Source organism: Pleurodeles waltl, chromosome 4_1, assembly GCF_031143425.1.
Source record: "Pleurodeles waltl isolate 20211129_DDA chromosome 4_1, aPleWal1.hap1.20221129, whole genome shotgun sequence".
NCBI classification, from domain to species: domain Eukaryota; kingdom Metazoa; phylum Chordata; class Amphibia; order Caudata; family Salamandridae; genus Pleurodeles; species Pleurodeles waltl.
Window position 1 is genome coordinate 478,142,739 of NC_090442.1, and position 13,494 is coordinate 478,156,232.

The 13,494-nt window shown below is 41.9% G+C and overlaps 1 protein-coding gene across 1 annotated transcript in view; it reads right to left on the bottom strand.

Moving 5' to 3' along the window:
- Positions 1-13,494, bottom strand: part of ACSS3 (acyl-CoA synthetase short chain family member 3) — a 951,593-nt gene that overhangs the window by 744,798 nt on the left and 193,301 nt on the right. Inside the window, exon 3 of the mRNA XM_069228767.1 lies at positions 3,329-3,517. Within this exon, the coding sequence (XP_069084868.1) occupies positions 3,329-3,517 (189 nt within the window). The remainder of the gene's footprint in view (positions 1-3,328; positions 3,518-13,494) is intronic.

The window sequence follows — 13,494 nt, forward strand, 5'->3', positions numbered from 1 at the left end:
CCGGGGTCTGTGCGTGGAATCCCAGGCTTGCGGAGCAAAGTCACAAGCGATGTGTCGATCCGGTGGGCGTTGCGTGGAATTTTCTCCTGCACGGCAGGCGCAGCGTCGATTGCCCTCTGGAAGTCGGGCTGCGTCGTCCCAGGTCAGCTGTGCGTCAATCCGGTGCGCTGTGCATCGAAGTTTTGGTCGCAACATATCCCTGTGTCGATCTTCTCCTTACGAAGTCGCACTGCATCGTTCCGGATCAGCATGCAGTGAATTTCTCACCGCGGGGCAGGTTGTGCCTCGGTTTTAGCAGGCTGTGTGTCGAATTTTCACCGCACAAGGAGTCCAGTTGCAAGAGTGAAGTCTTTTTGGTCCTGAGATTTCAGGGAACAGGAGGCAAGCTCTATCCAAGCCCTTGGAGAGCACTTCTTCACCACAGCCAGAGACCTGCAAGGCAGCAGGGCAACAGCAAAGCAGCAGTCCTTCACAGAAAGCAGTCAGGTGGCTCCTTTGGGCAGCCAGGCAGTTCTTCTTGGCAGGATGCAGGTTATGGTTACAAGTTTCTTTGCCAGCAAGTGTCTGAGTTGGAAGGGGCAGAGGCCCTGTTTATATAACCAAATGTGCCTTTGAAGTGGGGGAGACTTCAAAGAGTGGCTTAGAAGTGCACCAGGTCCCCTTTCAGTTCAATCCTGTCTGCCAGGGTCCCAGTAGGGGGTGTGGCAGTCCTTTGCGTCCTCCACCCTCCCAGCACAGGAAGACCCATTTAAAATGCAGATGTATGCAAGTGAGGCTGAGTATCCCATGTTTAGGGTGTGTCTGAGTGAATGCAGAAGGAGCTGTCAAGTAAACCCAGCCAGACGTGGATTGTAAGGCACAGAAAGATTTAAGTGCAGAGAAATGCTCACTTTCCAAAAGTGGCATTTCTAAAATAGTAATATTAAATTCAACTTCACCAGCCAGCAGGAATTTATATCACCATTCAGGCCATACTAAATATGACCTTCCTACTCGTTTCAGATCAGCAGCTACCACTCAAACAATGTGTGAGGGCAGCCCAAATGTTAGTCTATGAAGGGAGCAGGTCTCACAGCAGTGTAAAACGAACTTAGGAGTTTTTACACTACCAGGACATGTAAACTACATAGGTACATGTCCTGCCTTTTGCCTACACAGCACCCTGTCCTATGGGTTACCTAGGGCATACCGTAGGGGTGTCTTATACGTAGAAAAAGGGGAGTTTTAGGCTTGGCAAGTACTTTTAAATGCCAAGTCGAGGTGGCAGTGAAACTGCACACACAGGCCTTGCAATGGCAGGCCTGAGACAAGGTTAAGGGGCTACTTAAGTGGGTGGCACAATCAGTGCTGCAGGCCCACTAGTAGCATTTATTCTACAGGCCCTGGGCACATATAGTGCACACCACTAGGGACTTATAAGCAAATTAAAAAGCCCAATTGCATATGATCCAATGTTACCATGTTTAAAGGGAGAGAACATATGCACTTTAGCACTGGTTAGCAGTGGTAAAGTGCTCAGAGTCTAAAAACCAGCAAAAACAGTGTCCAAAAAGTGAAGGGAGGCAGGCAAAAAGTCAGGGGTGACCACCCTAAGGCTGTCAGGTCTAACACCCTCACAGACAAGAAGCCCAGTACCTGGATCAAGTTCAATGCCTGAATTACTAAAATTGCCCTTTGGATGAAGACCAACTGTCTGAAGCTGAACACCAACAATCTCAAAATTGTTATCTTCAGGAACAGCCCTTCACTGTGGGACTCCACCTTCTGGCCAACAGAGTTGGGACCAATACCCACCTCCATCAACCAAGCCAAAAACCTCAGGTTCGTCATCAAAAGCAAACTCAACATGACCACCAAAGTCAACTGCTCCGCCTAACATAATTTTGCACAATTCAAACCCCTCCCATACCTCAACAATCCCATCTGCTTCCAGGCACTTCCGCTCCTCCAGACTCCTACATGCACACCTCCAACACATACGGAAAAACAGATCTGGTCAAGTCTTCTCCTAAATCTGTTCTGAAGCTTGGAACGAACTGATGATACACATAAGAGACTCCACCTTACTTCTTGAATTCCATAAAAGGCTGATGACCTGCCTTTTCAAGTAGTCCCACTAGGCCCTTACTTTGGCTAGACTGACACGTGCTCAGTGCCAGGATACCCTCTTGGCTGATAGTGCGCTCTACAAACCTACATAACATAACAATCATAAATAAAAGCTGAAGTGAAGAACAGGAAGATATGAAGTATAGTTCACAAACTTATAGCAAGTGTGCTAATATGGATTGCACACAGGCACCAGGAGCTTACACAGATGTGCTCAGTTTAAATATTTATTAGGAAAACTTCAACACAGACATAGAACACAGAAAGGCTATTGTAGCACAGGCAGACTTGAATCAGAAAAAAGATTGATCCACATTCTCTGCCCTTTACAGAAACGCACATTTGATGACAGCTCAGTAAACTGGCCCTTTAAAGACAAGCATAGTGACTGACACTTCACTTTAAAACCATTTACACAAAATGTAATATCAACAACTTTTCAATGTGCGTGCCCTTTAGAGAAACACAAAGTTAACATCACTTTTCTTGACAGGCATTTTAACAAAAGTACAATGTACAATCTCTAAAGACGGCTTTAAAAAAATATAACACTCATGCCCTCATCAGACATCAAACAACCCTGATAGAAATAAAACGACCTTTCCTATCACCTCGCAGAAGCTGCCTATATAAAGAAGTATTGCCAAAGCCAGTAACTCTAGCATGGCTGCAAGTCTTTTGTTTTGCCACAGCTTTTGTAAAACTTTGTTATTTGGGGAGCTGCCAATCTCTAGCCAATATATACAAAGAAAAGCACTGGCCAAAAGCAAAAATTGTCACAGAAGCCCCTGGCAAGGATGGGAACTTATTTGTGCGCAGATGTGCCCCTTGGGAAATAAAAGAATCAGAGTCACTCAGAGTGAAGGTAGCCAGTGGGCTGCCCCACTGTCCCAGGCTGTATACGGTTGCAGGCAGAACTAATATATGAACGACAAAACAGGAAAATTGATGAAGAAGGCCCGGTGAAAGCTGTAAAAGAAAGTAGATTTTAGCAAAATCAAAAGGTCGTAGCTTTTGCCAGACCTAAAAATTATCAGCGCTGTTTGTTTCAAGGATCTAATCTTCTTCAGCATCATTTCTATTTTGGGGGGACAGCCTATGTAAACGCTTTTACATGCATTCTACCGTATTTTATATATGATTAATTGGCAACATTTTTTAACCATTTCTTCTCCCGAAAATAAAACCATTTACGAACAATCATTGGCTTAACATTTACCTTCACGTGATCAATACGGATAGCCAGTTCTTTTGAGGCAAAGCCACCGAAAATGAGGCTGTGAATGGCTCCCAGCCGAGCACACGCCAACATTGCGAACATTGCTTGTGGGACCATGGGCATGTATATGACCACCCGATCTCCCTTCCTCACGCCGTGTTTTACCAGAACCCCAGCCAGCTTGCAGACCTGTGAAAAAAACAGATTGTTAAGAACAATAACTGGGCGTGCATGTGTCATTAAACTGGTTAATTGTTTGAAAACGTATAACATTCACATCTGGCAAACAAAGGCTTCAGTAATCCACATCTTTGCAGCAATTGCGGATGAGCTACGGTGTGACAAACACTTTAATATATCCCTTTATTACAAATCAGTCCATAATTACTGAATTTACAATGGAAATCGAAATAATGGTATTTAGTTTAAGACACGGTAACTGAGCCACTTAATCAGTGACCCGAAATAGGATTGCCGAAGTATCTGCTTTCAAAAAGATGAATTAAAAAAATACAACTACAACGCTAGTTTTCTGCACCATTAACTGATTCCACTCAACAAGAAGAAACGCCTAAAGACTTTAATACACGAAATAGTAACACTATATAACTGTGCTGTCAAATAACCACATGAATGTATTTTGTAAGGTGAACTGCTTTTACTGACAGGGGTCGCGCACTTGCCATTTACAGTTAAATTTTTAGTTCTTTTTTTTTTTTTTTTTTGCAGTTCGTACACGAGTCAACAATATAGATCAATACAAGACGTCGGGGGACGAATGCATACCAGAAAGGTACGTTTAAGTTACAGTCATCATCTTAAATCGTGTGTGGGGTCCGAGATGTGTCCATTTTATCACAAAATCTCAATGTCTAGCAATATCACATTCTGATTTTATTGGTATTTTTTTCTTGCAACAACATAAAACACTTCTGGCAGTTTCACTTCCTAGTGTCCTAAGGACAGCAGAAATAGAAGACGAATAAACGTGTAGAAAATGCTTGGCAAGGAGAACTATTGACAAAAACAGTGGAATTGTCCGTTCATCCACACCGAATGGCAAGAGACATTCAACTGGAACTCTAGGAAGGAAAAAAAAAGTTGAGCTCAGTATTTTTCAAATCAGCTTCCACTTCAGTTTAAAACAACATGTTTTGTGGCCCTCAATAATGGCACTTTAATAAAGGAGGGCATTCACTAAGGGTCACCGGGGACGTTTCCTCTTTCCTTAAAGTGGTTAAAGCAAGTTAAGCGCCAGAGTCCGTGCAGTGTACATTCTAACTTACATAGAGCGAGCAAAGCCAGCAAGCTAGTGTCACCACCCGAGAGAAAAGGTTCAACATAAATTACACTGAATTTTGCATTTTACAGCATATTTGTATAAGATCTCCACTATAAAGAGACCGGTTTTACAGGCAGATTGTAAAGGGCACTCATAAAACAAATTTCTTGGTTTGCCAAGCAAGACTGACACTTGGGACAAGATAGTGAATTATGCAGTACAATTTCACTGGGAAATTAACGAAATTCTATCTTCCGTTAGAACATGAATCTGGATATAGGTCTGAAATACAAATCCAACCTTCCGTTTTCTAGTGCAGACCTCCTCCCGGGGTAGACAGATCTGAGAACATTATACCTTAGAATGCCCAGCCAGTTTCTAGATATCAAGCAACCTGAGACAGCAGACATGCCCAACAGACTACAATCATTCTACAGTCTATGCACTTATGTAACTCATATACGGCGATACTGACACCTCAAAGCAATTAATATATAAGTCATAAAATGCCTTCACAGGAGTAATTAAATAATTGCAGAAGCAAAAAAGAGTTCTCTGGTGTTATACCAGATATCAAGGATATTATATCAAGGCATCAGCTATAAGTAATGCTATCTATGAATATGTTTTAAATTTACGAACTCTTACTATTTCCAAACATCAGCTTAAGATAATTTGCAAGATCGTTTCCCACAAACAACAAAAGCTGGTTACATATCAAAATGTAGAAGTATGACAAAAAAATAAACAACTTTTTCCCACAAACACTACTTTATTTTGGTAAATGTTCCCTTCCTAACACAAGCTATGATTTGCTTAAAAATAAAACTGTGGCTTTATGGTATTTTTTTGCTCCCCCTATATCAGCCAGTAATTTGGATCAAGCACTGTCATTTAGTGACACCCCAAACAGATGGTTACGTTCTGAGTACTGGTCAAAAGGAGTGAGTGTTTACATGGAACACTCAACCAATGAGATAAAATAATCTGCTAGCTCCATACATTAATAGATGCTACACAGTGAATGAGTGCACATGGGCCTCCACATGTAATTTAAGGAAAATAGGACACATGACAAATTAGAATTCCAAACAACAGACTCAGTGTGTAACTGAGGAAAAGCTTTGCTGGCCTATCCTCAGTCCCTCTCCTATCGTGACCTTCTCTTTTTGATAATCACACTTATTCAGCAACGCTCGTGCATTCGTCTCTAGCATGCAGTCACCTCTAGGAAGGTTCTCTGACGAGCTAAAAATAATCTGTGAATAAAACCCTTAGAAGGTGAAATAATTAATCTGCAGTGATTCGGTTGGTGGAGAGCCATTTCCACACCAAGAATTCAACCCACATCAATTATCTTGCTTCTTTTCTCCTCTTTCTCCAGCAATCCCCATTCCTCGTTCTATGCACTTTTAATGTTAATCTTCTAACATATATTTCCTGCAAGTGTACCATTTCCTGTTGATAGTGATGTGTGTGCAAGGCTCCAGAACCATAAAACTGAATATGAATTCTTTAAATCATGAATGATTAGGTATTGACCCCTGGTTTATAAATGGCTCAAGGGGGATCTGTTTCAGGGGTCTAAAATAATCCTCAACTTGAAGTTTGAAAAGTAAGCTGATCCTCTTGCATGTCAACACTTCTTTGAGGCAGTACAACAAATACCATTTAAACCTTTTCTCCCACATCAGTGACAGACACATACATTCTAATTACATATTAACTTACCCCTCCGCCTCTATAATGGCTAGTTCTGACAAAGGATCTGAGCAATCATCGCAAGCTGGAGAACCAGGCATGTCATTTCAATCCTTATTACACTCCTGTCCTGTCCATATAATCCTTAATCTATGAAATTCATTGGTGAATTCAAATAGAAAATAAGTCCTGCAAAGATTTGCAAATGGCACACTAATACATATCTGCAAACTTTAGGAATTAAAATAAAACTAGGACAAAACGCAGGATGGTTAATTTTAGGCTTGCTATCTCACTACAATGCAATGAAGTTCTGGTTGAGTAGGATAGTAGAAGGTACCATGAATATTTGCATTATATATTTATTTAAGGTTTTTGTAAAGCATTACAAACAGAAGATAGTCTCTCAGCACAATACATTGCCAGATACATTGGTCCAGTGGGAAATTAAGAGAAAATTTGATAACAAAAGAACCATTTACCATGTAGCCTAATAAAATGGTGAAGCCATAGGAAAGTTAATGGAAGTCTAAGAATTCATGCCTAGGTGCTGATCTGCTGTAGTATAGTCTCCTTCACAGGATATATTCGAGGACAAGGTCAATGGATCTTTTCACTCAGGATGTTAAGGTGCAAAGACACCATGCATAAAACTGCAACATTCAATTTAATTTACAGGATGACTCATTTGGCCACACAAATGATACTCCAAGTTGAAACAAAGTATAAAGGACATTATTACAAATTAATGCTCAGAGTAACATAAATGATTCTTGTAACAAAACTATAAAGATACAGAACAAGGATAGGGTGCTTAAACCGCCTAAAAGGGTTCTGACAAACTAGCAGTAAGATTACTAAACAGTCACTGACAATAACACTTAAAAGCAATACAGAATTCTGGACAGTGTGAGACATGTGCTTCCCTATCCTGTTATTCATTTGGCTTGTTCTAAGCCTGCATTTTTTAGTAACATTGACAAGGGGAAACCCTACTAATTAACAATCCTTTTAGCATGTGTTGGGACAAACACATGTGGCAAAAAACACAAAAATGTCAAAAATATTTTTGAAAAAGAAATATGGGAATGAGGAGGAAATGAACTAATGTTGACAAAAAGGAAGTAAAAAAAGTAAGGCAGCAGCATGTCAGACGCTCAGTTAAGAGTCTTCTTTTTTGAGTCAAGGGAAAAATCTTTTGAAGTCACAGCAAGGCATTTCAAAGTGGCAAAGGGTCAAGAGGAATACATCTTTCAGAGTCCAAGGGTACAAACATGCAGTGAAGTGGAGAAGATCTCTCTCTGAGGAAAGTGTGGGGAGTGCTGCCAGTCCATCTAGGGAGTAGATTATTAAAGTTCATAGGGCAAGCTGATTCGGTCATCCGTTGCAAAAGGTGAAATGTCCAATGGCAAACAGTCAAACGATTCAGACAGCAACATTGGTGAAATTTCTCAGGATCTTCATGTGAACGGTGAACATCTGTACTCTTCCATGTGAGCTAGTAACAATTGTATACATGCATATTCCACAGTTCCTGAATGCTCAGGCCTCAAGGTTTAGCTTGTAAGTCTGCTATGCATAAAACAGTAGAATATCTATTTCCAAGCTGGCATTCTCATGAGAACGGTGTCTGAAAGAAAGTTCATGATAGCAACAATGACTAAACATTTTCTGCATAGTCATGAATTAGGGCCTTGCAGGCCTCACTTAGGCTAATGTAAGTGAATTATAACAGTGCATTTATTTATGCATTTAATATACATTCAGCATTTCTAGACCTTAAATGCATTATTAATATGCTACCGGCCTTGCTCATGTTGCAGCAAATTCAAAATAACAAATTCAATTAACTCATTTATGTAACTATACCATACTACTGCATTCTCTACAATTGCATTTTACATATAAAATACTTTTTCCATGAAAACTATTATCATTTTAATACAGACTGTTAGTTAACACCATGAACTAAAGGCAAATGTATTCAATAAAACAAAGTTAAAACACTATACCACATGGATTTCAACTGCTGAGCTACAGAGAATACATGTTAATAGACTTTCAGTGCTCCACTTTACAACTAAACTATTAGTACTTTGGTTAACATAATGCATACATTGTCATGCATAGATGATCACCGTGACATGAGGAACAATACTAACATTTCTGCTATATCACTGAGCACAAGCTGGATTTCCTGTCTAAACAGCAGGCTTGGGTTAGAGCAAGAGACAGCAACAGAACACACAAGATAAATGGTTAGCCTGATGTCTGCTGAAATATTTAGGTTCTTTGCTACTTTATGAATCTTAGAAAGAAAGTTTACAGTCTACTATGCAATAGACTAAGTTCCATAAACATTGACGTTTGAGTATGCAGAGTCCGTTTTCCACATTTCTGGGGGCCTTAAGGTCAAATAGACAGTAAGGTGTGTTTTGCAGGTCTTAATCTTCTAGATGGAAGGTATGGGTCTAACCAATTGGCCAAATAAAGCAGGGTTTAGTCAAACAATGCCTTATGTATCACTCAAAGCAATTAGAAGTTTGTTCCTTTACTGGAAACCAATGGGGGACGTCATGGCCAGTAAGATTTGGACATAACATTTAAGGCAAAATAAAAAGGAACAGCATAAATCTGAAATTGTATGCGATTAACCTGTTGGGGAGGCTAAAGTAAAGCCAACTGCATTAATTAAGGTGCAAGAGTATTACTGCAAGATTATAACAATTTTATGAAAGAACTCAAAAGTGGAAAACACTTTTCAGATATATTTATATATATATATATATACACACATATATATATATATATATATATAACAAATCCTATTCCTTAAGAACCAAACATCTTGTAAAGGGTGGTCATGCAAGCATTGTGTATTGCTAGCAATAATGCAGATACTCGAGGAATCCTCACAAAATGTTGTTAATGCAAGAAAAGAATGATCTCAATTTGACCCAGTGGGCAATATGTTACAGCAGGAGGAAAACTAGGGTACAACTGTTGTGCTGATACATTTTAAATCTTTTGTTCTAATTAGGACTTCTAGTCAAAGAAAGATGTGCTGCAGAATCAGAGTTTAGTGCATGCCTCAGTGCACTTCTTCCCCAACATTTACTACCATTACAATTGACAAGGCTGAATTTACCAATAGGAAAATCTTAATATTCAGAATAACATGATAAATGTAATGTTATTTTTTTTAAAAATGGACAAGTTGCACAAAAATATAAACAATCTTATTAAAATGAAAAAGTAATGTTCAAATTGTCTGACAAAGAAGGAGCTCTAGTAGTGACCAACAATAACCATTAAATCCAAGTGGTCAAAGAACACCTTAGATTAACTTTTCTTTTTGTGATCAATTTAGATCAATACCACATTCTCATAGCATAAAGGCAGCTGAACCGCAATTTAAATGTAGGTTATTAAAGGTTCATCACACATGTTAAATCACAATCCCACCCAGGATGCCTCCATAATAAAGGCAAATAGAAAAGCTAACTCTAAATGAAGGGTGGGTTTCAAGTAAAACACAAATATTCTTGACAGATTATTATCCTAGATAAACTACCATTGTCATGCTGCCCAAAATCCATACAGCACCTAAGAACCTTCCACTTCATCCCATCATACCAAACATAAATCCTATATTCAATCATCAGATAGGGGACTTCCTGGATTGGGTTTTACAAACCAAGGCAAGTCAAGTGTAGGAGGCTGGCCTGGCTTGTAGTGGGTACCAGAGGTACTTACACCTTGTGCCAGGTCCAGTTATCCTTTATTGGTGTAGAAGAGGTGTTTCTAGCAGCTAAGGCTGATAGAAGGTAGTTATGGCAAAGCAGCTTAGGCTGAACTAGGAGACATGTAAAGCTCCTACTATACCACTGGTGTCATATGCACAATATCTTAAGAAAACACAATACACAGAAGTACTAAAAATAAAGGTACATTATTTTTATGACAATATGCCAAAAGTATCTCAGTGAGTACCCTCAGTATGAGGATAAGATATATACACAAGATATATGTACACAAACCAACATTATGCAAATAATAGCAAAAGGAAGTAATGCAAGCAATGTAAAGTTACAGTAGATTGCAATAGGAGCACATAGGTATAGGGGCAACACAAACCATATACTCCAAAAGTGGAATGCGAACCACAAATGGACCCCAAACCTATTTGAGCTTGTAGAGGGTCGCTGGGATGGTAAGAAAACAGTGAGGGTTAGAAAACTACCCACCCCAAGACCCTGAAAGGTAGATGTAAAGTGCACCTACTACCCCCAGAGAGCACAGAAGTCGTGATAGGAGGATTCTGCAGGAAGAACAAACACCAGCAATGCAACAACAGTGGATTTCCAGATCTGAGTACCTGTAAGACAAGGGGACCAAGTCCAAGACTTGCGACAGTGTCGAGAGTGGGCAGGGGCCCAAGAAATGCCAGCTGAGGGTGCAAGGAAGCTGCCACTTGTTGGAAGAAGCTTGTTCTGCAAGAACGAAGAGGACTAGGAACTTCCCCTTTGGAGGATGGATGTCCCACATCGTGAAGAAGCTTGCAGAGGTGTTCCCACGCAGAAAGACCGCAAACAAGCCTTGCTAGCTGCAAGGATCGCAGTTAGGGTTTTTGGATGCTGCTGTGGCCCAGGAGGGACCAGGATGTCGCCACTTGGATAAGGAGACAGAGGGAGGCGCCGGCAACGTAGGGAGCCCTCACAGAAGCAGGCAGCACCTGCAGAAGTACCTGAACAGGCACTTAGAAGAAAAGTGAACCGGAGTCCACCCAAAGTCACAAAAGGGAGTCCCACTGCGCTGGAGGACAACTCAGAAGGTTGTGCACTGCAGTTTAGAGTGTCGGGGACCCAGGCTTGGCTGTGCACGAAGGAAATCCTGGAAGAGTGCACAGGAGCCGGAGCAGCTGCAAATCACGCAGTACCCAGCAATGCAGTCTAGCGTGGGGAGGCCAGGACTTACCTCCACCAAACTTGGACTGAAGAGTCACTGGACTGTGGGAGTCACTTGGACAGAGTTGCTGAGTTCCAGGGAACACGCTCGTCGTGCTGAGAGAGGACCCAGAGGACCGGTTATGCAGTCTTTTGTTGCCTGCGGTTGCAGGGGGAAGATTCCGTCGACCCACAGGAGATTTCTTCAGAGCTCCTGGTGCAGAAAGGAGGCAGGCTACCCCCAGAGCATGCACCACCTGGAAACAGTCGAGAAAGACGGCAGGATGAAGCGATACAAGGTTGCTAGTAGTCGTCTTGCTACTTTGTTGCGGTTTTGCAGGCGTCCTGAGCAGTCAGCGGTTGATCCTTTGGCAGAAGGTGAAGAGGGAGATTCAGAGGAACTCTGGTGAGCTCTTGCATTCGTTATCTGAAGAATTCCCCAAAGCAGAGACCCTAAATAGCCAGAAAAGGAGGTTTGGCTACCTAGGAAGGAGGATTGGCTACCAAGAGAGGTAAGAGCCTATCAGAAGGAGCCTCTGACGTCACCTTCTGGCACTGGCCACTCAGAGCAGTCCAGTGTGCCACAGACACCTCGGTTTCCAAGATGGCAGAGGTCTGGGACACACTGGAGGAGCTCTGGGCACCTCCCCTGGGAGGTGCAGGTCAGGGGAGTGGTTACTCCCCTTTCCTTTGTCCAGTTTCGCGCCAGAGCAGGGCTGGGGGATCCCTAAACCGGTGTAGACTGGCTTATGCAGAGATGGGCACCATCTGTGCCCATCAAAGCATTTCCAGAGGCTGGGGGAGGCTACTCCTCCCCAGCCTTCACACCTATTTCCAAAGGGAGAGGGTGTTACTTCCCTTGTTCTGCCTTCCTGGGCCAGGGCTGCCTCGACCCCAGGAGGGCAGAAACCTGTCTGAGGGGTTGGCAGCAGCAGCAGCTGCAGTGGAGACCCCGGAAAGGCAGTTTGGCAGTACCCGGGTTCTGTGCTAGAGACCCGGGTGATCATGGAATTGTCCCCCCAATGCCAGAATGGCATTGGGGTGACAATTCCATGATCTTAGACATGTTAAATGGCCATGTTCGGAGTTACCATTGTGACGCTGTACATAGGTAGTGACCTATGTACAGTGCACGCGTGTAATGGTGTCCCTGCACTCACAAAGTCCCCGGAATTTGCCCTGAACGATGTGGGGGCACCTTGGCTAGTGCCAGGGTGCCCACACACTAAGTAAATTTGCACCCAACCTTCACCAGGTGAAGGTTAGACATATAGGTGACTTATAAGTTACTTATGTGAGGTGGTAAATGGCAGTGAAATAACGTGGACGTTATTTCACTCAGGCTGCACTGGCAGGCCTGTGTAAGAATTGTCAGAGCTCCCTATGGGTGGCAAAAGAAATGCTGCAGCCCATAGGGATCTCCTGGAACCCCAATACCCTGGCTACCTCAGTACCATATACTAGGGAATTATATGGGTGTACCAGTATGCCAATGTGAATTGGTAAATTTAGTCACTAGCCTGTTAGTGACAAATTTGGAAAGCAGAGAGAGCATAACCACTGAGGTTCTGGTTAGCAGACCCTCAGTGAGACAGTTAGGCATCACACAGGGAACACATACAGGGCACATACTTATGAGCACTGGGGCCCTGCCTGGCAGGGTCCCAGTGACACATAGACTAAAACAACATATATACAGTGAAATATGGGGGTAACATGCCAGGCAAGATGGTACTTTCCTACATCAAGTCATTGTTTAAATACATTTGTAATGTTCTAAGTAAATTGGAGATATTGATATTAGAACAAAAGGACCAGACACCCTTTGCATCTTGGATGTCAAATCAGTACAACATTCTAATGGCATAGAGGCAGAAAATGGGCATTAATTGACAGTGGTTCGATAGGAGTCAATAACTAGTTTCTACTGCTGCTGCTGCATTTCACTCTATACCACAATATTCTTTTGTGATGAGATATAAATTATCTCCATACCAGGGGAACATCATTCTTCTACAAGAAATGCTGTTCTGGAGATGGTGAGGTTAGAGTATGAGCACATCTTCAAAAATGTATCTTTGACAACTAATTTAATTATATATTAACTCTTTAGAGGCAATATTTTTCTCATCTGGATACTTAGGGCCTTATTATGATCTTAGTGGCATTGCTTACGAGATCGCCAATATGGCAGGAGTGCAGCTGCTGTCAAGACGGCAGCCTTACCCCATCGTATT